At 44.4% G+C, this 27,278-nt stretch overlaps 1 protein-coding gene across 1 annotated transcript in view; it reads left to right on the top strand.

Annotated features, from left to right (window-relative positions):
* The window catches only part of slc6a11b (solute carrier family 6 member 11b), a 213,863-nt gene that overhangs the window by 72,336 nt on the left and 114,249 nt on the right, over positions 1 to 27,278 (top strand). The window contains exon 7 of the mRNA XM_072280326.1: positions 14,572 to 14,706. Within this exon, the coding sequence (XP_072136427.1) occupies positions 14,572 to 14,706 (135 nt within the window). The remainder of the gene's footprint in view (positions 1 to 14,571; positions 14,707 to 27,278) is intronic.

The raw sequence follows: 27,278 nt of genomic DNA on the forward strand, positions 1-27,278 counted from the left end.
ACCTGGTAATACAGATGTATAATTCCTTGAAAGTGGCATCAAAGGTAGGTGCGGTCATAAAGAGAGCTGTAGGCACATTGGCCTTCATAAATCAAAGGCCCAAGTACATGAGTTTGCATGTTTTGTTGAAGTTGGTGAGGCTTAATTTGGAGTACTGTGTACAGCTCTGGTCACCTGCCTACAGGAAAGATATCAAAAAGATTGAAAGAGTACAGAGAAAACTTACAATGATGTTTCTGCGACATGAAAACCTGAGTTATAGAACTTGGTTGAATATATGAGGACTTTATTCCCTGGAGCGGAGGAAAATGAGTGGAGTTTTGATTGAGGTGTTAAAATTATGAGGGGTATAGATAGGGAAAATGCCAGCAGGCTTTTTCCACTGAGGTTCAGTGAGACAAGAGCTAGAGGTCAAAACTTTTCCATGGATGGCTTCCAGACTGTTCGGGCTGACCGGAGGTGCACTGAGAGCAGTAAGCGAAAAGGAGTTGGGGGCTTACTGTGCTGGTTAACACGGAGGCCGTGGATAGACATGTCAGAATGGGATTGGGATGTGGAATTAAAATGTGTGGCCACTGGGAGATCCACGACCTCCCCTACTGTACCCATTCTGACATGTCTGTCCATGGCCTCCTCTACTGTAAAGATGAAGCCACACTCAGGTTGGAGGATCAACACCTTATATTCCGTCTGGGTAGCCTCCAACCTGATGGCATGAACATTGACTTCTCTAACTTCCGCTAATGCCCCAACTCCCCCTCGTATCCCATCCATTATTTATTTATGTACACACATTCTTTCTCTCACTCTCCTTTTTCTCCCTTTGTCCCTCTGACTATACCCCTTGCCCATCCTCTGGGTTTCCCCCCCCTCCCCCTTTTCCGTCTCCCTGGGCCTCCTGTCCCATGATCCTCTCATATCCCTTTTGCCAATCACCTGTCCAGCTCTTGGCTCCATCCCTCCCCCTCCTGTCTTCTCCTATCATTTTGGATCTCCCCCTCCCCCTCCCACTTTCAAATCTCTTACTAGCTCTTCCTTCAGTTAGTCCGGATGAAGAGTCTCGGCCCAAAACATCGACTGTACCTCTTCCTAGAGATGCTGCCTGGCCTGCTGCATTCACCAGCAACTTTGATGTATGTTGTTTGAATTTCCAGCATCTACAGAATTCCTCGTACTCGCTTAGCAGGTTATTTCTGACTTCCCATGCACAGCGAAACATTGAAGCATGCAGTGAAGTGCATCATCTGCATCAAATCCAATCAGTGAGGATTGTACTGGGGGCAGCCCACAAATGTCACCAGACGTCCAGTGCCAACATAGCCTGCCCACAACTCACTAACCCTCACCGTATATCTTTGGACTGTGGGAGGAAACCGGAGCACCTTGAGCAAACGCACACAGTCACGGAGCGATTGTACAAACTCTTGCAGGAATCCGGCGGAAATCGAACCCGGATTGGTGATTGCTGCCACTGTAAAGCTGAGGGGTGGATGGTGTAAAGGTTTGCATGGAAGCTGGAGTGAGTTTCGTCTTTTTATCTAAAGTGGAAGATGTTGGCAGTCTAATGAAATGTCATTAGCAACTTTATAATCCTTACAAATAATTCTCACATTATTAGTTTGCAAAACAGAAAAGAAAACACTCACAGATAAGTGTTTGTTACTTTCGTATATCTCTGGTTTGGTCCTGCAGTGTCTAATTTTTCCTCTCAATCGACGTACTGTTAAGTAATTGTGTGGAAAGGAAAGAGCTTTATTCAATTACATAGTCGAGTTACTCTAAAGTAAAGAAGTCAACTGATGTGCAGTGTTTTGTTGATAAATAATTTCTCATAAGTTTCATGCCAAGCATGCAGTGCTGATAAATAATTAAATATGATGAAGCCAGAACCATACAGATTAAGATTTGCCAAAAGCTTAAAGAACACTATCGCCTGAGAAAGTGAACTCTCATTTAATTCTCTGCTGTCCATTGTCACTCAACTATAGTCTTGCATGGCTTTTAATTTAGATGTTTGTATATTTTTTGGATTTTGTTTAGCATACTGGAATTAGAGTGAGAGGCTGTTTTCAAATCAAATCAAGTTTAATTATCATTCAGCCATACTTGGATACAGCCAAATGAAACAGTGTTCCTCTGGGGTCAAGGTGCAAGACTCAAAATAGTGAGCGAAGAAAACATATTCCCATCAAAAAAAGCATATATAGTCCAAGACACTGAGTGACATATTGATGGTACAATTTCCTGGCAACGCGCAGATGCAGGCAGTCCAGCCTGTCATTTCACCGATCGAACATGGGAGAACAGCACCCAGCCGGGCGCGGATGCCACACTGCACCGCCTCCAGCATCTCCTCACTTGATCTGCAGCAGCAGGCAAGCCCGCGGCTTGGGGCCCAGTCCTAGCTACTGCCGAGGCTACATGGCTCCCATGTCGTCTGCCACGCCACCAAACTCGGGTAACAGGCCTTCGGCATCTTACATTAACACTGTCCAATTCTGTTGGAGTTTTTCGAGGAGGTTACCAGGAAAGTGGATGAAGGGAAGGCAGTGGATATTGTCTACATGGACTTCAGTAAGGCCTTTGACAAGGTCCCGCATGGGAGGTTAGTTAGGAAAATTCAGTCACTAGGTATACGTGGAGAGGTGGTAAATTGGATTAGACATTGGCTCGATGGAAGAAGCCAGAGAGTGGTGGTAGAGAATTGCTTCTCTGAGTGGAGGCTTGTGACTAGTGGTGTGCCACAGAGATCAGTGCTGGGTCCATTGTTATTTGTCATCTATATCAATGATCTGGATGATAATGTGGTAAATTGGATCAGCAAGTTTGCTGATGATACAAAGATTGGAGGTGTAGTAGACAGTGAGGAAGGTTTTCAGAGCCTGCAGAGGGACTTGGACCAGCTGGAAAAATGGGCTAAAAAATGGCAGATGGAGTTTAATACAGACAAGTGTGAGGTATTGCACGTTGGAAGGACAAACCAAGGTAGAACATACAGGGTTAATGGTAAGGCACTGAGGAGTGCAGTGGAACAGAGGGATCTGGGAATACAGATACAAAATTCCCTAAAAGTGTCATCACAGGTAGATAGGGTTGCAAAGAGAGCTTTTGGTACATTGGCCTTTATTAATCAAAGTATTGAGTATAAGAGCAGGAATATTATGATGAGGTTGTATAAGGCATTGGTGAGGCCGAATCTGGAGTATTGTGTTCAGTTTTGGTCACCAAATTACAGGAAGGATATAAATAAGGTTGAAAGAATGCGGAGAAGGTTTACAAGGATATTGCCGGGACTTGAGAAACTCAGTTACAGAGAAGGGTTGAATAGGTTGGGACTTTATTCCCTAGAGCGTAGAAGAATGAGGGGAGATTTGATAGAGGTATATAAAATTATGATGGGTATAGATAGAGTGAATGCAAGCAGGCTTTTTCCACTGAGGCAAGGGGAGAAAAAAACCAGAGGACATGGGTTAAGGGTGAGGGGGGAAAAGTTTAAAGGGAACATTGGGGGGGCTTCTTCACAGAGAGTGGTGGGAGTATGGAATGAGCTGCCAGACGAGGTGGTGAATGGGGGTTCTTTTTTAACATTTAAGAATAAATTGGACAGGTACATGGATGGGAGGTGTATGGAGGGATATGGTCCGTGTGCAGGTCAGTGGGACTAGGCAGGAAATGGTTCGGCACAGCCAAGAAGGGCCAAAGGGCCTGTTTCTGTGCTGTAGTTTCTATGGTTTCTATGGTTCTATACAAAAGAGTCTTGCAATCACAAGTGAAACATTCAAGACAATCATCCACGGTCGTATAGTTACATTCCTCAGCAAGGGTGAAGCATAAGCTCCCTTGCATGAAGCATGCTCCCTTACCTATAAGTAGTTCAAATCTGCTAGCTAATTCAAAAATGTTTTCCTGCCTCATAATCAGCTTAACACAAACTGGAAAGTAGCTTTATGTGGTCAGTGGATGTATTATCGGTTTTGAAATCTTTTGCTATCTGTCTCACTAGAGTTCCGTAGCTAGAAACTGTATTCAGACACTTGCTTACCTGCACGGTGAATATGACGTTATTGTACGGGGTGCAGCAGACAGGTTGCAGACAGATGGCAGCTGCTGCAGCTATTTGTTCCTCTGAGTTAACCCATTATTTTGAGTATTTTTCCAGCTGGGCTGAGGCTGAAAAGATAAATTCTCTTAGGAGGGTGCAGCAGTGAAGAAATATTTCTGTATATACCCAACAGCTATAAAAACACATAGCTGCCATTCAAGGCCAGGAGAGACAATACCACAGTGTAGTTTTATTTTGTTCATCCCATTCACAAGGGAAAAGCAGGAATGAGTAGTAATTCCTCTGCCTTTTGATGAGCTGTAGGGTTTATACAGTTGTCTTCAATAATAATTAAGGTTACTTCCTGGTCCGGCAGAAAACCAGAATGAAAACTTGCCAAGGGCCTTCACAACACTCTGCTCGTTCTTCTTCCATCTTAGCCCAGGGCTGGCAGTCTTCAACTTGGCTTTCCTGCTGTGGTTCAGCTATAGCTCAACAGCAGCCCCCTTCCCTCTGAGTGAGTAGATTGTAAGCTGAAGTCCCAGCTGAGCATAAAAAATGTTTTCACCGAATCTTCCAGTGCTGTCTTATTAGAAATGTTGTAAAATTGATGGTGATCCAATTCTGGCTGCTGCCTGGAAGGAGTTTGTACATTCTCCCTGTGACCGTAATTTCCTCTGGGTGCGTCCTCATTCAAAAGACAAATGGGTTAGGGTTGGTAGTTTGTAGGCATGCTGTGCTGGAGCCAGAAACATGGCAACAGTTTGCGGGCTGCCCCTATCACATTCTCAGATGTGTTGGTCATTGAAATACAATGCATTTCACAATGTTTCGATGATTACCTGTACTAACAGTTCCTCATTCCATCAACTGGGAAGTGCCACACATGTACAAATGTGATAGCACGGCTTTGCAAATATATTTACAAATGCAGACAATTCCTGGCTTCTTTTTCTTAAAGTCTAGGTTAGTGATAAGGCTTTTATTAACTGGATATGTATGGAGGAAAATGTACACTTTGTTAATGTTGTAATTTTGAAGCAGCTTAGCTGGAGTTGAAACAAGTTCCTGACTGTTAGATCTGGAGACGAAGTTGGTAATGGTGTTGGTGTTGGTTTATTATTGTCACATGTACAAAGATACTGTGAAGAGTTTGTCTTGCAGATAGAGATCAAATTGTTACACAGTGTATTGACAGGGTGAAAAAAGAACAATGCAAAATAAAGTTCAGGGCTAGAATGATCTCTGTATTTTCTAAATATAACTGCCAACTGATATAAATGTCATTAAAATTAATAATTAATAACCTGTTAATTGGAGCAAAACTGTCATGAAATAAATTGTAAGACCAACAGTTTGTTATCAGAAACAGATTAATTGTGCTGCACTTGGATGTTGTCATTGGGTTGTTGAACATGGTACTCAATAGTCCAAAACCTGTTTATCATTTAATTAAGAGGTATATTTTATTTTGTACAACATCGAGCAGTGTGACTTGATATGTGGTGCCAGAAGACAGTTTAATAAATTGTATCACTGTGTTTGCTTTCTTGTTTACTCTCAATCAGTAATAAAAATATTAACTATGATTACAAATCATTGTAAACTCTTCATTAAGAATATATAATCTATGTTTGCGTAAGCCAATTTTAATCATGTCATGATTTAATTGCGGGAATCTAGGACCAGAGGGGACAGCCTCAGAATATAAGGACATTCCTTTAGAACAGAGATGAGGAGGAATTTCTTTAGCCAGAGGGTGGTGAATCTGTGGAATTCATTGCCACAGGCAGCTGTGGAGGCCAAGTCATTGGATATATTTATAGAGCTGGTTGACTGGTTCTTAGAGTCATAGTATCATTGAGGTACAGCACAGAAACAGACTCTTCAGCCCATCTAGTCCATGCCAAAACCATTTAAGCTGCCTACTCCCATCAACCTGCACTGGGACCACAGCTCTCCATACTCCTACCATCCATGTACATATCCAAAGTTCTCTTAAACATTGTATTCAAGCTTGTGTGAACCACTTGTGCTGGCAGTTCATTCCACACTCTCATAACCCACTGAGTAAAAAAGTTAACCTCTCATTTTCCCCTTAAACTTCTCACCTTTCACCCTTAACCAAGGAAGGCGACGGGCCCAGATGGCATCCCGGGACGGGTTCTCCGGGCCTGTGCAAGTGAGCTAGCTGGAGTGTTTGCTGACATCTTCAACTGCTCCTTGCTTCAGTCTAAGATCCCCTCGTGTTTTAAGAAGGCAACGATAATCCCAGTGCCGAAGAAGAGCAAGGTGGCATGCCTGAATGATTATCGACCTGTGGCTCTGACATCAATTGATATGAAGTGCTTCGAGAGATTGGTTATGGCACACACCAACCACAGCCTACTGGTCAACCTCAACGCTTTGCAATTCACCTACCGGAGCAACAGGTCAACGGCAGATGCCATCTCTCTGGCCCTACATTCCTCCTTAGAGCACCTGGAGAATAAAGACGCATACGTAAGACTCCTTTTCATTGACTACAGCTCTACCTTTAATACCATCATTCCAAATAACCTGATTCCTAAGCTCTGGAACCTGGGCCTCAGCACTCAGATCTGCAGCTGGATCTTCAACTTCCTCACAGACAGGACCCAGGCTGTAAAAATAAGGGACAAGTTCTCCTCTACAATCACTCTGAGCACCGGTGCCCCACAAGGCTGTGTACTCAGCCCCCTGCTGTACTCACTGTACACCCATGATTGTGTAGCCAAGTTTCCATCAAACTCAATATATAAGTTTGCTGATGACACAACAATTGTAGGCCATGTCTCGGGTAATGATGAGTTTGAGTACAGAGAGGAAATTAAGAACCTGGTGGCCTGGTGCGAAGACAATAACCTATCCCTCAACGTCAGCAAGACAAAGGAATTGGTTGTTGACTTCAGAAGGAGTAGCGGACTGCACGACCCAATTTACATCGGTGGTGCGCAAGTGGAACAGGTCAAAAGCTTTAAGTTCCTCTGGGTCAATATCACAAATGACCTGACTTGGTCCAACCAAGCAGAGTCCACTGCCAAGAAGGCCCACCAGCGCCTTTACTTCCTGAGAAAACTAAAGAAATATGGCCTGTCCCCTAAAACCCTACTAATTTGTATAGATGCACTGTAGAAAGCATTCTTCTAGGGTGCATCACAATCTGGTATGGAAGTTGTCCTGTCCAAGACCGGAAGAAGCTGCAGAAGATCGTGAACACGGTGCAGCACATCACACAAACCAATCTTCCGTCCTTGGACTCACTTTACACCGCACGCTGTCGGAGCAGTACTGCCAGGATAATCAAGGACACAACCCACCCAGCCAACACACTTTTCGTCCCTCTTCCCTCTGGGAGTAGGCTCAGGAGCTTGAAGACTCGTATGGCCAGATTTGGTAACAGCTTCTTTCCAATTGTGATAAGACTGCTGAACAGATCCTGACCCGGATCTGGGCCGTACCCTCCAAATATCTGGACCTGCATCTGGGTTTTTTTGCACTACCTTACTTTCCATTTTTCTATTTCCTATCTATGCTTTATAATTTAAATTTTCAATATTTACTATTAGTTTGTAATCCAGGAAGCGGGAAACGCAGAATCAGATATCGCTTTGATGATTGTACGTTCTAGTATCAATTGTTTGGTGATAATAAAGTAAAGTAAGTAACCCACAACCTCTGGTTATAGTCCCACCCAACTTCAGTGGAAAAAGCCTGCTTGCACTTACCCTATCTATACCTCTCATAATTTTGTATACCTTGATCAAATCTCATCTCAATCTTTCTAACCTATTCAGTCTTTCCTTATAACTCAGGTCCTCTGGATCCAGCAACCTCCTTGTAAATTTTCTCTTTCATCCTTGTTCACAGCTTTGCTGTAGTAAGTGACCAAAACTACACAGAACACTCTTAATAAGGCCTCACCAACATCTTATACTACTTCAACATAAAATACCATCTCCTGTACTCAGTACGTTGACTTATGAAGGCCAATGTGGCAAAAGATTTCGTTAGGACCCTATCTACCTGTGATGCCACTTTCAATGAATTATGGATCTGTATTCCCAAATTTGTTCTACCATATTCCTCAGTACCCTACCGTTCACCATGAAAGACCTACCCTGGTTGGTACTGCCGAAGTGCAGAACCCGGAACTTGTCTGCATCAAATTCCGTCTGCCATTTTTTTCAGCCATTTTTCCAGCTGAAGCAGATCCCTCTGCAAGCCATGATAGCCTTCCTCTCTGTGGACAAATGTCACACCCCCAATCTTGGTGACATTTGCAAATTTGCTGATCCAGTTAACCATGCAGTTGGCAAGCAGTGATGGACCCTGTACTGACCCCTGCAGCACACCACTAGTCACAGGTCTCCAGTAAGAGAGGCAACCATCTACTACCACTCCCTGGCTTCTCCCGCTAAGCTAATGTTTACAACCTCATCCTGAAAGCTGAGCTACTGAGCCTTCTTGACCAACCTTCCATGCAGGACCTTGTCAAATGCCTTGCTAAAGTCCATGTAGACAACATCCACTACTTTGCCTTCATCCACTTTCCTGGTAACTTCCTCGAAAAACTCTATAAGATTTGTTGGGCATGACCTAACATGCATGAACCCATCATTAATCAGTCCATGACTATCCAAATACTTATATATCCAGTCCCTTAGAATGCCTTCCAGTAACTTTCCTACAATTGATGTAAGACTCACCAGCCTATAATTTCCTGGTTTATGTTTAGAGCATTTTTTAAACAGTGGAATAACATCAACTATCCTCCAATCCTCTCTTAACTCTCTTGTCGTTAAGGATGATTTAAGTATCTCTACTAATGCCCCGGCAATTTCTGCATTTGCCTCCTGCTGAGTCTGAGGGAACACTCTGGGGTTTTATCCACCCTGATTTGCCTCAGGGTAGCAATTGCCTCCTCCTCTGTACAGGGCCCATGAAGTTGATGTCACCTTGCCTCACTTCTATAGCCTCTGTGACCATCTCCTGAGTAAATACAGATGCAAAGGAAATAATTTAAGATCTTCCCCATCTGTTTTGGCTCCATACACGGATTACCATTCTGATCTGCCAGAGGGCCAATTTTTTGTCCCTTGCAATCATTTTGTTCTTAACGGATCTGCAGAATCCCTTAGGATTCTCCTTCATCTTGGATGCTAGAGCAACTTCATGCCTTCTTTTAGCCCTCCAAAATTCCTTCTTACGTGTCCTCTCGCATTTCGTATACTCCATAAGCACCTCATTCTTCATTAGAAAGTGCATCAAGAAGGCAGGAGGATAGGTTTGAGAGGGGAAATGAATCAACCATGATCAAATGGTGGAGGAAACTTGGTGGGCCGATTGGCTTAATTCTGCTCCAATGTCTTATGGGTTTATAATGAAGTTTTACACTTCTTAAATCTTCTAAAGCAATTAATACCTTAATGAATCAGATCAGTGCTTGTATTTGTTTACCTTCTGAGCAAGTGAGATTGAGCAGCAGTCACCAACATTCAAAATGTTTAAGAAAGTACCGATATTACTATTACTAAACGTTATTATTTGGGAAATATTGGAAACATGCTGCCAGTACCAGAGGATACCAGATTAAGTTGAGTGGAGGAAAGTTTAGGGAGATGTCAGTGGTGGGTCCCTGGAATGCATTGCTGAGAGTGGTGGTAGAGACTGATACGATAGGGACATTTAATAGACTTCTAGATAGGCACATGGATGTAGAAAAAGTGCAAGGAGAGGGGGTTTGGGGTTGATGTTCTTGTTCCGATATGTATGGTTGAAGAGGAGTTTAGGGGTTGACGATCAGGACGCTGTTGACTTTTGTGCGGGGGTTGGGTTTGATGTTTTTCTCTGAACATTTTTAATGTTCTTTCTTTGCTTTGTGGCTATCTGAAGAAGACGAATCTCAGAGTTGTATATGGATACGTACTTCAATAATATAAGAACCTTTGGATTACAGGCTATGTAGGAGGGAAAAGTTAGATCGTGGTTTTGGTTTATATACATTGGCAGAACGTCCTGGACTGAGAGACCTGTATTGTGCCATATAGTTTTATGCTCTACATCTGCTGAAGGACTAAGATTGGAAACATGAGCAAAAAAGTGGCAAATAAATTATAGTGTAGGGAAGTGGATAGTCATGCACTTTGGTATAAGGAATAAAAGCATAGACTACTTTCTAAACGGGGAGAAAATTCAGAAATCAGAGATGTAAAGGGACTGGGGAGTCCTTGTGCAGGATTCCTGAAAACCTAACTGGCAGGTTGAGTCAGTGGTAAGAAAGGCAAATGCAATGTTAGCATTCATTTCTAGTGAACTGGAATATAAAAGCAAGTATGCGACACTGAGTAACACGCACAAAATGCTGGGGGAACGCAGCGGGCCAGGCAGTATCTATGGAAAAAAGTAGAGTCAGCGTTTTGGGCCAAGACCCCTCATCAGGACTGATCAGATTTTCTCGTCTTTATGTAATACTGAGGCTTTATAAGACATTGGCCAAACCACACCTGGAGTACTGTAAGCAGTTTTGCATCTTATGACCCAAGGGTGTGCTGCAGTGATGTACTGGCGTTGGAGAGGATCCAGAGGAAGTTCACAAGAATGATTCCAGGAATGAAATGGTTAATGTCTGAGGAGCGTTTGATGGCTCTGGGCCTATACACGCTGGAGTTTAGGAGAATGAGGAGGGATCTCATTGAAACTTATTGAAGATTGTAAGGGCTAGATAGAGTGGATATGGAGAGAATTTTTCTATAGTGGGTGAGTCTAGGACCAGAGGGAACAGCCTCCGAATAGAAGCAAGTCCCTTTAGAACAGAGATGAAGAGGAATTTCTTTAGCCGGAGGGTGGTGAATTTGTGGAATTCATTTCCACAGATGGCTGTGGAGGCCATGTCTTTGGGTATATTTAAAGCGGAAGTTTACTAAGGATGTTAGTAAGGGAGAAGGCAGGAGAATGGGATTGAGAGGGATAATAAATCAGCCATGGCAGAATGGCAGAGCAGATTCAATGGGAAGAATGGCCAAATTTGCTCCTTATCGTCTTATGTTCTAAAATATAGTATCTGTTACGAAACTGACTGTAAGTTCTGGAGTACAAATGGAAATATGGAAATTGTGAAGCTGTTGCTAGTGGCTGCCTGATTCACCGCTACTGTGCTGAGTGTCAGAACGATCCCCATGTTTTCTCTCCCAGAGCTGTAGCACAGATCGGTGACAAGTATTGATCTAATTTGCCGTATAAAGAACTACTACTATTTTTGCCTCAGCCACGTCCTGCCTTATAGCATTAGACACTCTTGCAGCCTGACCTGGGAAAGGAATTTCACCTAATTCAGAGTTCAGGGGAAAAACTCTCTGAATGATAACTGGATGAGTATGTATAATTTTCTGTTATTAATATTTTTTGGTACTGATATGGAGGGAAATTGCATTAAAATTCATTTCTCAATGAGTGGTCCCATAACCAGTCGACATGTATGAGCACAATAGAATTTATACTGATTAATATGCTATTGGTGCAATATAATTGTACTCTGCCTCCCAAGTTCAAGGACAAGCTTATTGTCATTCAACCCGTATACATGTATACTGCCAAACGAAACAACCTTCCTCCAGACCAAGGTGCAAAATACAGTACATATAACAAACACACAACACAAGCGTAATATTACTACAAATCATCATCATTATCATTATGTGCTGTGCTGTGTGACGTAGGTGATCATGGTCTTTCCATGACCATGGTTGTTCTTGGCAAATGTTTCTACACAAGTGTCCAGTGTCTTCTCCTGGACAGTGTCTTTACAAGACAGGTAATCCCAGCCATTATAAATACTCCTTGGAGATAGTCTGCTTGGCGTCAGTGGTCACATAATCAGGACTTGTGATATGTACCAGTTGCTCATACGACCATCCACCACCTGCTCCCATGGCTTCACGTGACCCTGATTGGGGTGGGGGGGGCGGTGTTTATGCAGTTGCTACACCTTGCCTAAGGGTGACCTGCAGACTAGTGGAGGGATGGGGTACCGTACACCCCTTCTGGTCGCGAAGTCCCTCTACCCTGCCACCAAAATTACCACAAATAAATTAACAAATAGTAAGGTGTATTTATGACTTACAACTGAATCTATTGAATTCATTGGGACTGGATTTAGAAGGAGGAGTATAAAGTTTAGTGCCATAGGTGATTTTCTCTTTGGCAATGGACTCTGGCTGAAAGGGAAAGTCAGCAAAATTGTGCAAATTTGAAATCTGATTCCCTATTGTTACACATTTCTGAATAGTAATGGAATGTCATTACACGTGCAGTAGAATTTTATTTCAGTATAGAGGAATTTTTATCAACTTACACAACAGTTGCAGTTTTTGAATTGGGAGCAATGTAAAGTTGTCTTTTTAAAGTAAAGTACTTCAATTTTAATTTTGTCTGCTAACAAATAATGCAGATCATGTGTGAGGTAGAACAATCAGCAGGCTGGCTCCCACCTAATTGGGCACAACCTCAGACTAGAGATATCCATTTAGAATGGAAATGAGGAGGCATTTCTTTAGCCAGAGGGTAGTGAATTTGTGGAATTCTTTGACACAATTCTCAAAAAATTGTCAACATTTGGGGCCCCTTATCTCAGAAAGGACATATTATCATTGGAGCGAGTCTGGAGGAAGTTCACAAGGATGATTCTGTGAATGAAGGGGTTAATATATGAGGAGTGTTTGGCAGCTTTGGGCCTGTGCTCACTGGAATTTAGAAGAATATGTGAGGATCTCATTGAAACCTACTGAATGTTGAAAGGCAAACAACAGGAATTCTGCAGATGCTGGAAATTCAAGCAACACACATAAAAGTTGCTGGTGAATGCAGCAGGCCAGGCAGCATCTCTAGGAAGAGGTGCTGCCTTGGCCTGCTGCGTTCACCAGCAACTTTTATGTGTGTTGAATGTTGAAAGGACTCGACAAGCTGAACGTGGAGAGGATGTTTCCTCTAGTGAGGGAAACCAGAACTAGAGAGCACAGCCTCAAAATTGATGGGCGACCTTTTAGAACAGAAGTAAGGAGGAATTTTTTTCTGGTGAATCTGTGGACTGCTCTGCCACGGACTGCTGTTGAGTCCAAGTCCGTGCGTATATTTAAAGCAGAAGCTGACAGATTCTTGATCGGTTGGGGCATGAGAGGATATAGTGAGAGGGCAGGTGTATGGGGTTGAATGGGATCCGGGATCAACCATGATGAAGCGGTGGAGCAGGCTTGATTGGCTGAATGGCCTAATTCTGCTTCTATATCTTATGGTCTAATGGACACAGGCAGCTGAGGAGGCCAGGTCATTGGGTATATTTAGGGAAGAGGTTGATAAATTCCTTATAAGTTAGCATGAAAGGTTACAGGGAGAAGGCAGGAGAATGGGTTTGAGAGGGAAATGGATCAGCTGTGATAAAATGGCAGAGCAGACTCAATTGGATGACTGGCCTAATTCTGCTCCTATGTTTTATGGTCTTAATGTCAAGTGCAGAAATCCAAAACCTGCTGAAGGTTGTGTCTGATTGACCGCGAGACTCGAGACACTGCAGATGCTGGGACCTGAAGCAACACCCGTTGAGCTGGAGGGAATGGGCAGTTCATGCAGCATTTGTCCTAGTGCGGGGTGTGAACTCCAAACTGCAACAATTTCCCTCCTGCCGACATGACCTGTTAAAGTCCTCCCGCACATTGTTTGATGCGCCAGACTGTTCTACTGCTGGACTCACCATTGTGTCCAGTGATGGGGCAGTGATTACTTGAGGGGATGGTGGGGGGGAGGGGGATCTTGGCACATTTTGCCCCCATCTTTCACTTTCAGGGCAGGCAGAAATGGCATAATCATGGAGTCTCCATTAGTTTGAATGGTGTTGCCAACTCCGCGGAAAAGGTTTAGTAGGTACATATGTGTGTTATTTATATTTAAGCATGTTATTATTCATTTTACTTTATTTTCTTATTTTCAGTGAATTAAATCTAATAGCTTTCAAGTTTATCAGAGATACGTTAAAACATCTGTGACAAACAGCAAGCTGTTGAAGGCTGTTAGGACCTCTTTGGGCATTAGGATATACAAACTGAGGCCCACTCAGAGTAGAGAGCTCACTCTACCTCAAGGGGCACCTATCAAGTATAGACAGTTCTATTGTTCATCCTACTCAGGCAGTTCATCCTACTTCCGGGCCTTTGAGCCGAGCTGCCCAACAATCCTACAGTTTAATCCTAGCCTAATCACTGGACAATTTACAATGGCCAATTAACCTGTCAACTGGTACGTCTTTGGACTGTGGGAGGAAACCCACATGGAAACGGGGAGAACATACAAACTCCTTACGGGCAGCGGCTGGAATTGAACCCGGGTCCCTGGGACTGTAAAGCGTGGTGTTAACCACAACGCTACCGTGCGGTGAGCCTGGCTCAGAATGTCAGTCCGTTTTGCTCTTTCTGAACAATGGTGCAAACACAGAGCTCATACGTTGTACCTTCTATTCCTAGGTGGTGTACGTAACAGCGACATTCCCCTATCTGATGCTGCTGGTTTTGTTGATTCGGGGAGTGACCCTTCCTGGAGCTGCAGAGGGAATAAAGTTTTACCTTTATCCGGACATCTCACGTCTATCAGATCCTCAGGTAGGACAGACAAGCTCAAACATTATTTGTCAGTTCCCACTTTCAATCTGCAAGTAATGAACAGAGGGTAATACAGCCCTATTATTAGGTTGCAGAACTGATGACACAAATATCATAAGTAATGTTTACTGAATGCACAATAGAATCAAAATGACAGGCAATTAATCACTTTTTTACAGGGTTATCATTATTAGCACAAAGCCTAGCCACAGAGGAGCATAATTCAACATAATTTTTATAAATTGTTCATAATAAGTTCCTGACAAGTGGATCCATTAATTCTCATTAAGATTCTTGGTCAGTTAGGAATTTTCTCTGACAGGATTCTTTTGTTACTCTTAACTGTGACTAGCTATTCTGTTATGATTCTTGGAGATGTAAGTATTTTGTCTTTGTTGATAGTTTTAATTGAGTCTTAATTAGTTCGTTCCTTCATTATGTGCTGTGTCATATGACGTGGGCCATCACAGTCTTTCCATAACCATGATATATCTTGGCAAATTTTTGTACAGAAGTGGTTTGCCATTGCTTTCTTTCTTTCTTTCTTTTTATTAAGTTTCAAAATTAAACATAACAATAATAGTAAGGATACATAGAGCATTGCCTTCTTTCTGAGCAGTGTCTGTACAAGACAGGTGAGCCCAACCATTATCAATACCCTTCAGAGATTGTCTGCCTGATGTCAGTGGTCACATAACAGGACTTGTGATATGCACCGGCTGCTCATACGACCATCCACCACCGGGCCCCGTGACTTCAGGTGACCCTGATCGGGTTGGGTCGGGGGGGGGTGGTGTTGCTAAGCAGGTGCTACTCCTTTCTCAAGGATGACCTGCAGGTAAGTGGAGGGAAGGAGCATTCTATACCTCCTTTGGTAGAGACATAACTCCACTCCGTCACCTACTTAATTAGTAGATCATTTAAATGGAAGAACCAGAGAGCCACTGGCAGGTAAAATCTGTGCTTTGGCTCAGTGTAGGTTGTAGCCTGGTGAAAGACAAAGTACAATCTGATGAAATAATCCAATGAACTAAAGGAACAATCGTTCTTAAACAGGCATTTAATGGCTCAAGTTCAAGTTTATTGTCATTCAACCATATACACGTATACCGCCAAATGAAACAATGTTCCTCTGGATCAAGGTGCACAACACAGTACATATAACACATACGTAACACATAAGGTAATATTACCACAAACAACTTAACAAAGAATGTGCAATTATGATTATGAGGACACGCAGTCCCCTTTTATTGTCATTTAGTAATGCATGCATTAAGAAATGATAAAATGTTTTTCCAGAATGATATCACGAAAACACATGACAAATCGACTTAAACACTAACAAAAACCACATAATTATAACATATAGTTACAACAGTGCAAAGCAATACCGTAATTTGATAAGAACAGACCATGGCACAGTAAAAGTCTCAAAGTCTCTTGAAAGTCCCATCATTTCACACAGACGGTAAACCTCCAGCGCCGCCAACTTGCCGGTGCAGCATCCCGGAAGCATCCGACCACAGTCCGACTCCGAGTCCATCCGAAAAACTCCAAGCCTCCAACCAGCTCTCCGATACCGAGCACCATCTCTGCCGAGCGCTTCGACCCCGGCCCCGGCAACAGGCGATATGCAAAGCCGAGGATTTGGGGCCTTCCCCTCCGGAGATTCTTGATTGCACAGTAGCAACGGCAACAAAGCAGGCATTTCAGAAGTTTCTCCAGATGTTCCTTTGAGCTTCTCATGGCTGTCTCCATCAAATCCAGATTGTGCACGGCCCCTAATTACACATAATCGATACTCATTCGGAACGGCCGCACGGGCTGCGTCATGCCGCCATCTTCTCCTCCCTCCAGTTATGACACATATTAAAAAGTAAACAGTATGACATGCTGAAATCTGGGTGGTGGCGGGGCGTTCAGTAGTGTCGCGGCATGAGGGATGAAGCTGTTTCCTATCCTAAGATTCCTTGTACCGAATGCTACGGTACCTCCTACCTGATGGTGGGGTGGGGGGGGTGGTCAGAGAGATTGTTGGACAGGTGGGAGGGATCACTGATAAAGCTATGGGCTCCGCATATGCTTCACTCTTGAAAAATATGTCAGGTGGGAGGAAGAGATACCCCAGTGGTCCTCTCAGAAGTCCTCACAATGCTTTGCAGGGCCTTGCTGTCAGATGCCCTGCGAGTCCCATTCTCGACAGTGATGGACACTCAGGACACTCTCAGTGGTTCTCCTGTAAAAATGGCTAGAATGGGGGGGGGGGCTTTGCTCACCTCAATCCCCTCAGGAAGTGGAGATGCTTCCGTGGCTTCTTGACGGAAGAGATGGTGTTGAAGGACTAGATGAGATTGTCTGTTACGTGCCTTCCCAGACACTTGGCGCTCCTAACTCTTCCCACATTGGAGCCGTGTATGTGCGGTGACGAGTGATCAGCATGCTCCTTTCTAAAGTCTACACTCATGTCCTTAGTCTTGTCCACAATGGGACTCAAGTTGGTGTCTCCGCACCATTCTACCAGCCGCTTTGCCTCCTCTCTACACCATCTCATCGGCATTATTGATGATACTGTAGTATCATCAGTGAATTTGATGCAAACAACAGGAATTCTGCAGATGCTGGAAATTCAAGCAACACACATCAAAGTTGCTGGTGAACGCAGCAGGCCAGGCAGCATCTCTAGGAAGAGGTGCAGTCAACGTTTCAGGCCGAGACCCTTCGTCAGGACTAACTGAAGGAAGAGTGAGTAAGGGATTTGAAAGTTGGAGGGGGAGGGGGAGATCCAAAATGATAGGAGAAGACAGGAGGGGGAGGGATAGAGCCAAGAGCTGGACAGGTGATTGGCAAAAGGGGATACGAGAGGATCATGGGACAGGAGGTCCGGGAAGAAAGACGGGGGGGGGGGGACCCAGAGGATGGGCAAGGGGTATATTCAGAGGGACAGAGGGAGAAAAAGGAGAGTGAGAGAAAGAATGTGTGCATAAAAATAAGTAACAGATGGGGTACGAGGGGGAGGTGGGGCATTAGCGGAAGTTAGGGAAGTCGATGTTCATGCCATCAGGTTGGAGGCTACCCAGACGGAATATAAGGTGTTGTTCCTCCAACCTGAGTGTGGCTTCATCTTTACAGTAGAGGAGGCCGTGGATAGACATGTCAGAATGGGAATGGGATGTGGAATTAAAATGTGTGGCCACTGGGAGATCCTGCTTTCTCTGGCAGACAGAGCGTAGGTGTTCAGCAAAGTGGTCTCCCAGTCTACGTCAGGTCTCGCCAATATATAAAAGGCCACATCGGGAGCACCGGACGCAGTATATCACCCCAGTCGACTCACAGGTGAAGTGTTGCCTCACCTGGAAGGACTGTTTGGGGCCCTGAATGGTGGTAAGGGAGGAAGTGTAAGGGCATGTGTAGCACTTGTTCCGCTTACACGGATAAGTGCCAGGAGGGAGATCAGTGGGGAGGGATGGGGGGGACGAATGGACAAGGGAGTTGCGTAGGGAGCGATCCCTGCGGAATGCAGAGAGAGGAGGGGAGGGAAAGATGTGCTTAGTGGTGGGATCCCGTTGGAGGTGGCGGAAGTTGCGGAGAATAATATGTTGGACCCGGAGGCTGGTGGGGTGGTAGGTGAGGACCAGGGGAACCCTATTCCTAGTGGGGTGGCGGGAGGATGGAGTGAGAGCAGATGTACGTGAAATGGGGGAGATGCGTTTAAGAGTAGAGTTGATAGTGGAGGAAGGGAAGCCCCTTTCTTTAAAAAAGGAAGACATCTCCCTCGTCCTAGAATGAAAAGCCTCATCCTGAGAGCAAATGCGGCGGAGACGGAGGAATTGCGAGAAGGGGATGGCGTTTTTGCAAGAGACAGGATGAGAAGAGGAATAGTCCAGATAGCTGTGAGAGTCAGTAGGCTTATAGTAGACATCAGTGAATTTGATGATTGGGTTTGAACTGGATCTAGCAGTACGGTCATACATCAGCAGTGGGCTGAGCACACAGCCCTGGGGAGTGGGGTGGAGGGCACCTGTGCTCAGTGTGATGGAGCTGGAGATGTTGCCGCCAACACAGACTGACGGTGGTCTTTCTGTCAAGAAGTCCAAGATCCGGTTACAGCGAAAGGTGTTGAGATCCAACAGGGACAGTTTAACCACCAGCTTCTGAGGGATGATCCTCTTGTCTATGATATGTTTTTACCAAATGAATTAATTCTTGATGATGTTAGTTAATAATTGTAATTCCTTGGGTAACTTTGGTGGAATACATCTTTATGTTTCAACTATGCTTAATTTGTGTGGCACGTGGCCAAGTGGTTAGGGCGTTGGACTAGCGATCTGAAGGTCGTGGGTTCAAGCCTTGGCCGAGGCGGCGTGTGTGACCTTGAGCAAGGCACTTAACCACACAGTGCTCCAGTCTGCCCAGCTGAGAATGGGTACTGGCAAAAATGCTGGGGGTTAACCTCGCAATAGACTGGCATCCTATCCCGGGGGAGGTGGGGGAGTCTCGTACTCTCAGTCGCTTCACTCCACGGAAACTGGCATAAGCACCAGCCTGATGGGCCACAAGGCTCGTGACAGCCTTTAATTTTGCCTAATTTGCAGATTCCTTTCTATTGGTATTGTTACTAGAATTGGTTTACTATTGTCACATCTACCACAATACAGTGAAGAGCTTGCCATATAGATCAAATCATTACACAGTGCGTTGGGGTAGAACAAGATTAAACAATGCAAAATGAAGTGTAAAAATGACAGAGAGTGCAGTGCAGATAAACAATAAAGTGCAAGATTATAATGAGGTAGATGTGAGATCAAGATCCAGTTTATTGCACAAGAGAATCTCTTGACCAATAATAACCATATAGAGATTGGATGATCTTTTGCCAGGTCTCTCTTGCTGTCATATAGAAAAGCATGCAACTTATCATCTGAAGTTCCCTTCTTTTTGTGGTGATTTCTGATTTCTCTTTGGTGGCATTGCTTGTCAGGAGAGTCAAGGTCAGGAGCTGAGGGCCGCAGACTATCACTGTCACTGTGGGTGAGTCAGGGTTGTGCAGAGGGTAAATTGAAAATAAATCTGGACAGGAAGCAAATGCTTTCTCAAACCGTGTCTTCTGGAAGTGACTGGAGGGCTGATTGGCTAATCTGCCTGTGGACCTTGGGTTAGTCTTCAAACATTAAAACAAGGCTCCAGACTTCTTTTTAATGAGTCCATTTTTAACTGCAGACAGCTGGGTCTCCCTGGGACTTGGCAGCTGAAACCATGAGGTAAAAATATTTATCTATTAGCAGAGTGGCCCCAGCGGGTTTCTCAGCACACTCACCTCCACCCCGCTGATCTCTCTACTCCCTTCCCCCAGAACAAATATTCAGTTTCATACCCCTGCTTAGTGAGAGATTTCCGAGAGGAAGCATCGATACCACACCCATCTGTCCCTTCTTCATGCCCACCCTCGCACCACATCTGACGCAGAGGTTGATAGATTCTTGATTAGTCAGGGTTGCGGGGAGAAGGCTGGAGATTGGGGTGAGGAGAAAAATGGACCGGACGTGATGAAATGGCACAGCAGAATCAATGGGCCAAATGACCTTATGCTGCTCCGTGCAAACCCTGACAACATCCACAACCTCTCTTACTTCTACCCATCTGCTGTTCTGGCCTTCAGGCTTTTGTTAAAACAAGCTACTGTTCACATCTCTGAGCCGTTTTCTCTGCCTGTTATTAGTTTGAAGGCAGGAAGACTTAGTTTTCATAAAGCCTCTATGAATTACTTGAAAGAGCCTTTAAACAATGTAATTTATTCAGAGTACTTATTGTTATATAGTGTGTTTTACGTAAATGTGTGCAAAATTCAGATACTGAGAAGAATGTCTTAAGGGGACCTCCAAGCCACAGTTCCTGTAGATGGAGGAAATGAAAACACTTGTAGCGGTCAAATGGCAAAAGTTTAAGACTGTAATACTCCAACACTGTCATAAAGATTCAAAGTACATGTATTATCAAAGTATATATCCAGTATGCAGCTCTGAAATTCATCTTCTCCACAGACAATCATGCAATAAAGAACCATTTAACTAACCCGCTCAAAAAACATCAAACATCAGACCCCCTTCCCCCACATGTGCAAAACATCTGCACAAGTGGCAACAAAAAATGATGGAAAATACAGAATATAAAAAGACAAAAATCAAAAGGCATATTTCAGTGCAGTTCAGCTCAGTGTTTATTATCTGCAGACTGTCCTGATTCAAAAATCGCCCAGTAGTAGTAATAAAAAAAGGAGAGAGCAGAACAAGAAATAGAAACTAGAACATATCATAAAAGCTCATCTTGAAAACTGAATTAGAGTCCAAATCAACAATCTGCGTCAGTCAAATCTAGCTCCAGCACCATCCGCCGACAGCATCGAGGGAGAGAGAGATTGTTCAGATACAAGGACCTCAGTTCAGGAGCAGTGAGCGAGGAGAGCGCGAGACAGCCACACGCTGACGCTCTCCTCTGGCAGCAGCAAGCAAGAGGCCGGTAGACGGTGCTGAACACTTGCTCGCCTTCTGCAACAGCTTCAATGGTTTCAATCTTCCTCAAAGATTGAACCGGCGAGATTGGCCAGAGGTGGAGTCGATCATGGGCTCACGCCCTGTCTCGTGGCCTTCTGACCTCCGTGTCGCATGCCTGGCTCACAGCCTCATCGTGCCCTCTTGGAGACAGCAAAGTGCCAGATCGCCCGATTGACCCAAAATCAAAACTGCCAGAATGTAGATTTAGATTAGATTAGATTATGAGGACACGCAGTCCTCTTTTATTGTCATTTAGTAATGCTTGCATTATCACACCTCCAGTGTGATATCACAGAAACACAAGACAGACCAAGACTGAAAAACTGACAAAAACCACATAATTATAACATATAGTTACAACAGTGCAAGCAATACCGTAACCTGATGAAGAACAGGCCATGGGCATGGTAAAAAAAAGTTCAAAGTCTCTTGAAAGTCCCATCATCTCACGCAGACGGTAGAAGGAAGAAAACTCTCCCTGCCATGAGCTTCCAGTGCCGCAAACTTGCCGATGCAGCATCCTGGAAGCACCCGACCACGGTCCAACTCTGAGTCCGTCCGAAAACTTCGAGCCTCCGACCAGCCCTCCGACACCGAGCGTCATCTCTCCTGAGCCCTTTGACCCCAGCCCTGGCCACCAGCAACAGGCAAAGCCGAGGATTTGGGGCCTACCCGCCGGAGATTCTCGATTGCACAGTAGTGGCAGCGAAGCGGACATTTCAGAAATTTCTCCAGATGTTCCTCCGTGCTTCTCACATCTGTCTCCATCAAATCAGAATTGTGCATGGCTCCCTATTTAACAAATACGATATCATTTCACTGGAGAGGCCGCGCATGCTGCGTCGCACCGCCATCTTCTCCTCCCTCCTCAGGCATATCTGAAATAAAAAGTAGATGTCAAAGAAGCAAAGAGAATTGCTTCATGAACCACCTTGTGGATATCGCCTTTGATTGTGTAGTTCACTGGTGCCATTAGCTCTGAAAAGAGGAGGCCAGCACGGATACCTGAGAAGATGGAGTGTAGTAAATGGTGATTTACACAAGACCAGTGATAGATATGAACCTTTGAAAGCATTGAAGTGGAATGTATTGAAATGGACAATTTATCGGCAAGCTATTGCATCACAAAAACAAACTAAGAAGCAGTTAGTTAAAATCCCACTACATGTCTGTGCAAGAATGGTCTTCTATGATCCAGTAGCGTAGCTGTTCTCTAAGGAGTCTATGTAATCCTCCCCGTGGAATGCATGGGTTTTCACTGCCTTCTTTGGTTTCCTCCCAAATTCCGAAGGCGCACACACAACACACACAGAATGCTGGAGGAACCCAGCAAGTCAGACAGTGTCTATGGAGGGGAATAAACAGTCAATAGTTTGAGCCAAGACCCTTCATTGGGACTGCACAAGTGTTCTGGCAGGAAGCTCTGCTGGCCTAGCACCAATTTCATGTTAGTGCATGTAACAACGTGTAGAATTAGTTTATTCATCTACAGTACTGTGCAAACAGGGCAGGAGTGCTGGACCAGATGGAATACCACCAGATGTCCTGAATCCTGAAGAACTGTGACCTGGACAACATCTTGCTGGACATATGTAATACGACCTTAATGAAAGGCGACAAACCAGAACAGTGGTCACTCTCAAACATTATCCCAGTCTCCAAGTCTGGATCCCTCACAAAGATAGATAACTACCATGGTATCAGCTTGACCTGCATCTTAGCAAAGTTGTACAATCGGATGATCTTGAACAGGATTCGCACCGCCATTGACCCTAAGCTAAGATTCAATCAGAATTGTTTTCGGCAGAAGTGCACAACAGTAATGCAAATACTTGCTCTCCGTAGGATCATCGAGGAAGTCAAGAAGAACAACCTACCAAACGTGTTTACTTACATCGATTTTCACAAAGCTTTTGACTCCATTCACTGAGGTAAAATGCTGAAGATTCTGAAAGCTTACGGAGTGTCAGACCGTCTACTGAGAGCAATAGAGTCCAGCTATACCAAATACGTGGCGAAAGTTGTATCACCAGACGGAGAAACAGCAGTGTTCGAGCTCCTAGCTGGTGTGCTGCAAGGAGACACTCTGGCACCCTATATCTTTATAATTGTCCTTGATCACACTCTACATCAAGCTACCAAAGATCATGACAAGCTTGGTTTTACCATAAAACCGGGACGAACCAACAGGATCAGACCAGTTACGCTCACAGATCTCGATTTTGCAGATGACGTAGTCCTGCTGTCTGACCAGATGGAGGAAGCACAGCAGCTACTGACAAAAGTGGAAATTGAGTGCAATAAAGTTGGACTTGACCTAAACACTAAAAGACAGTGTACATGGCGTTTAACTGCGACGAAGATACTTTCAAGACCGTAGAGAATGATACCATTAAAAAAGTCTTTGACTACAAGTACCTCGGATCAAGAATGATGAATTCGGAGAAGGACATAAAGATACAGAAGGCGCTGGCATGGAGGGCGATGAACGACATGAAGAAAATCTGGAAGTCGAAACTGACCAGAGGGCTTAAAAAGAGGATTTTCATAGCAGTCATAGAGTCCATTCTCACATACGGATGCGAGACGTGGACACTCACCAAGACGATGCGAAAGTCTCTAGATGGTTGCTATACACGAATGCTCCAGATGGCTCTTGATGTGAGTTGGCAACAGCACATGATGAACGTTGAGCTCTATAACAACCTACCGATGCTCTCCACTAAAATCGAGGCGAGAAGACTGCAACTAGCGGGGCACTGTCTACACCACCCCAAGCTATCTGCCAGCCTAGTCATCATGTGGGAGCCCAAGCACAGGAGGATGAACCCTGGGCGCCCTCCCAAGACTATGGTCAACACGCTCCTAGAAGACAGTGGCGTGGCTAATGTAGATGAACTGAACACACTGATGAGAGAGAGGGAGAAGTGGAGAGTCTGTCATCGTGCCCGACGCCAGCCTCTTCGGCCTGAGTCGACGTAGTAGTAGTAAACACAGAGACATAGAAAACAGGTGCAGGAGTAGGCCATTCGGCCCTTGGAGGCTGCCCCGCCATTCAGTATGATCATGGCTGATCATCCAACTCAGAACCCTGCACCAGCCTTCCCTCCATACCCCCTGATCCCTTCAGCCACAAGGGCCATATCTAACTCCCTCTTAAATATAGCCAATGAACTGGCCTCAACTGTTTCCTGTGGCAGAGAATTCCAGATTCACCACTCTCTGTGTGAAGAAGTTTTTCTTAATCTCGGTCCTAAAAGGCTTCCCCTTTATCCTCAAACTGTGACCCCTCGTTCTGGACTTCCCCAACATCGGGAACAATCTTCCTGCATCTAGCCTGTCCAATCCCTTTAGGATTTTATACGTTTCAATCAGATCCCCCCTCAATCTTCTAAATTCCAACGAGTATAAGCCTAGTTCATCCAGTCTTTCCTCATATGAAAGTCTTGCCATCCCAGGAATCAATCTGGTGAACTTTCTTTGTATTCCCTCTATGGCAAGAATGTCTTTCCTCAGATTAGGGGACCAAAACTGCACACAATACTCCAGGTGTGGTCTCACCAAGGCCTTGTACAACTGCAGTAGTACCTCCCTGCTCCTGTACTCGAATCCTCTTGCTATGAATGCTAGCATACCATTTGCCTTTTTCACCGTACTGTCCTTAAGTCTTAGGCACATACAAAATATAGGCCAGGGTGCCTGAGAGCTTTGCACAGTACTGTATTTGTCAACGTGGAGTGGAGAGCGAGGTTGTAAATCTGGCGGGAGCAAAGGATGTTGGCAGTGTCGAGGGTGGAGCACCATACGGGAGAGGTATGAGACAGGTGCCAGGGTCAGAGGGTGGTGCGGGTGCGGGTGCAGGCACACCCGGCCCTGAAACACCAGGCAAGGTCATTTGATTCTAAACAAATGGCTTATTACCATTACAGAATGTCACTCTGGTTCTTCCACTCCTGTCCTTCTCCCTTCCTGTTTTTCTAATCATGATTCCCCTCTTTGTGCCCCCTTCCCACTCTTAGTCCATATCAGAATCAGGTTTATCATATTTATCATGAAATTTATTTTTTTTTTGTGGCAGTAGTACAGTGTAATACATTACGTGATTACAGTGCAGAGCAGAAGTCTTAGGGACCCTAGCTGTATACAGTACTGTGCGAAAGCCTTAGACCCATACAGTAGATACAGCAAGACTGCCAAAGACTTATGCACAGTACTGTGTAAGAAAGTCAACATTCCTTGTTCTCCTGGCTTGACCTCAGAAAGGCAGTTGTTACTTTTCTCTAACTACTGAAGTCCTTATCATCAAAGAGCTCCTTGAGTGTTGTTAAGTTCCAGAATTTAGTCCCAACAATGATGGAGGAAGAATGATTTGTTTCTTAATCAAAGCATGTGCCTTGAAGTGGATGTGCAGATGGTGTCCTTACTGCATCTCTCCTTGTTAGTGGAAGTCACAAATGTGGGAGATGCAGTTGAGTAGCCTTGGCAAATTGTTGCATTTCATTTTGTTAGTGATGCACAGTGCAGCCATGGGATATCAAAAAGGAATGATCACGGTGAGCGGACTATATGTGAAGGCAGCACAAATTTAAAAGTGAAACACACATTTGAACTATGAGCTATAAGTATACACAATAATTTACCGCTAACATTCCATTCTGACTGAAACCACATACTCAGAATTGAGATCTGGTCTAGATGTTTGGCTGAACCATGTTGAATAAATTTAAATTTAATGAAGACGTTTCTTGCTAATTGTAGAATGATTTACCACTGTATAGTCATGCTTAGTGTCTCTACAAAACATGGACATAACCCTTTTCTTGGTACTATGCTACAGCTGAATCTTTTGGTCAATAAATTGTCTTCTGTTCATTCATTATATTATTTAATGCACAAAATAGGTTTATTTTTATCACATCATGTGGTAAACCATTTGATTTTCTCCCAAACTACAATTAAGTTTGCTCTATGTTGTTCTCACCTTGAGACAGTAACTGAAATTGAAAACAGTTGTGAGGACCATGTCAGGAATACATTTCTTCAAAATTTAAAATGATATACCTTTCAGATGAAGACAATTAAGATAGAAAACCGTCCATATTTGGACATCTTTGGAAAGGGATAAGTGGGCTTGTGTTTATCCACTTATAATTTCCACTTAGTACTATTATGCTAGTCAGTAAATGATTTTAAAATTCAAAGAAAACTTTGATTTTATTAACGGTTGGCAAACTTTTTGAGAAAGAAGTGGCTCTAGATTTTACGTTTCAATGATTTTGTTACAGTGCACACTTGAACTCACCGCAGGCATGCTCTGGACTTAGCTGCAACCACTTCTATTTGGTCTCATCCACACAATAAAATGGGGTGGTGCTGTAGTGTCAGGGTTAATGTAACACTTCAAAGTGCAGGCAGTAAGATTGGAGTTCAGATCCCACCACTGTCTGTGAGGAGTTTCTATGTTTCCCCATGACCCCATGTTTTCCTCTGGTGCTCCAGTTTGCTCCCACATTGCAAAGGCGTACAGTTAGGTTGGGTGAGTTGTGGGCATGCTATGTTGGCACTGGAAGTGTGGCGACACTTGTGGGCTGCCCCCAGCACAATCCTCACTTGCTTCCTCACAATGCTTCGTCGAGCACCTCCGCTCCGTCCACCACAACAGACAGGATCTCCTGGTAGCCACCCACTTCAGCTCTGCTTCCCACTCCCATTCGGACATGGCCTCCTGTACTGCCATGATGAGGCTAAACTCAGGTTGGAGGAGCAGCACCTTATATACTGTCTGGGTAGTCTCCAGCCCCTTGGTAAGAACATAGAATTCTCCAACTTCCAGTAATTCCCTCCCCTTCCCTTCCCCTATCCCTATTTCACTCTGCCCCCTCCCCCAGCTGCTTATCACCTCCCTCATGGTTCCGCCTCCTTCTACTACCCATTGTGTTTTCCCCTATTCCTTCTTCACCTTTCCAGCCTATCACCTCCTGGCTTCCCCTTCCCCCATCCCTTTATCTCTCCCCTTACTGG

Source organism: Mobula birostris, chromosome 16 (genome assembly GCF_030028105.1).
Source record: "Mobula birostris isolate sMobBir1 chromosome 16, sMobBir1.hap1, whole genome shotgun sequence".
Lineage (NCBI taxonomy): Eukaryota > Metazoa > Chordata > Chondrichthyes > Myliobatiformes > Myliobatidae > Mobula > Mobula birostris.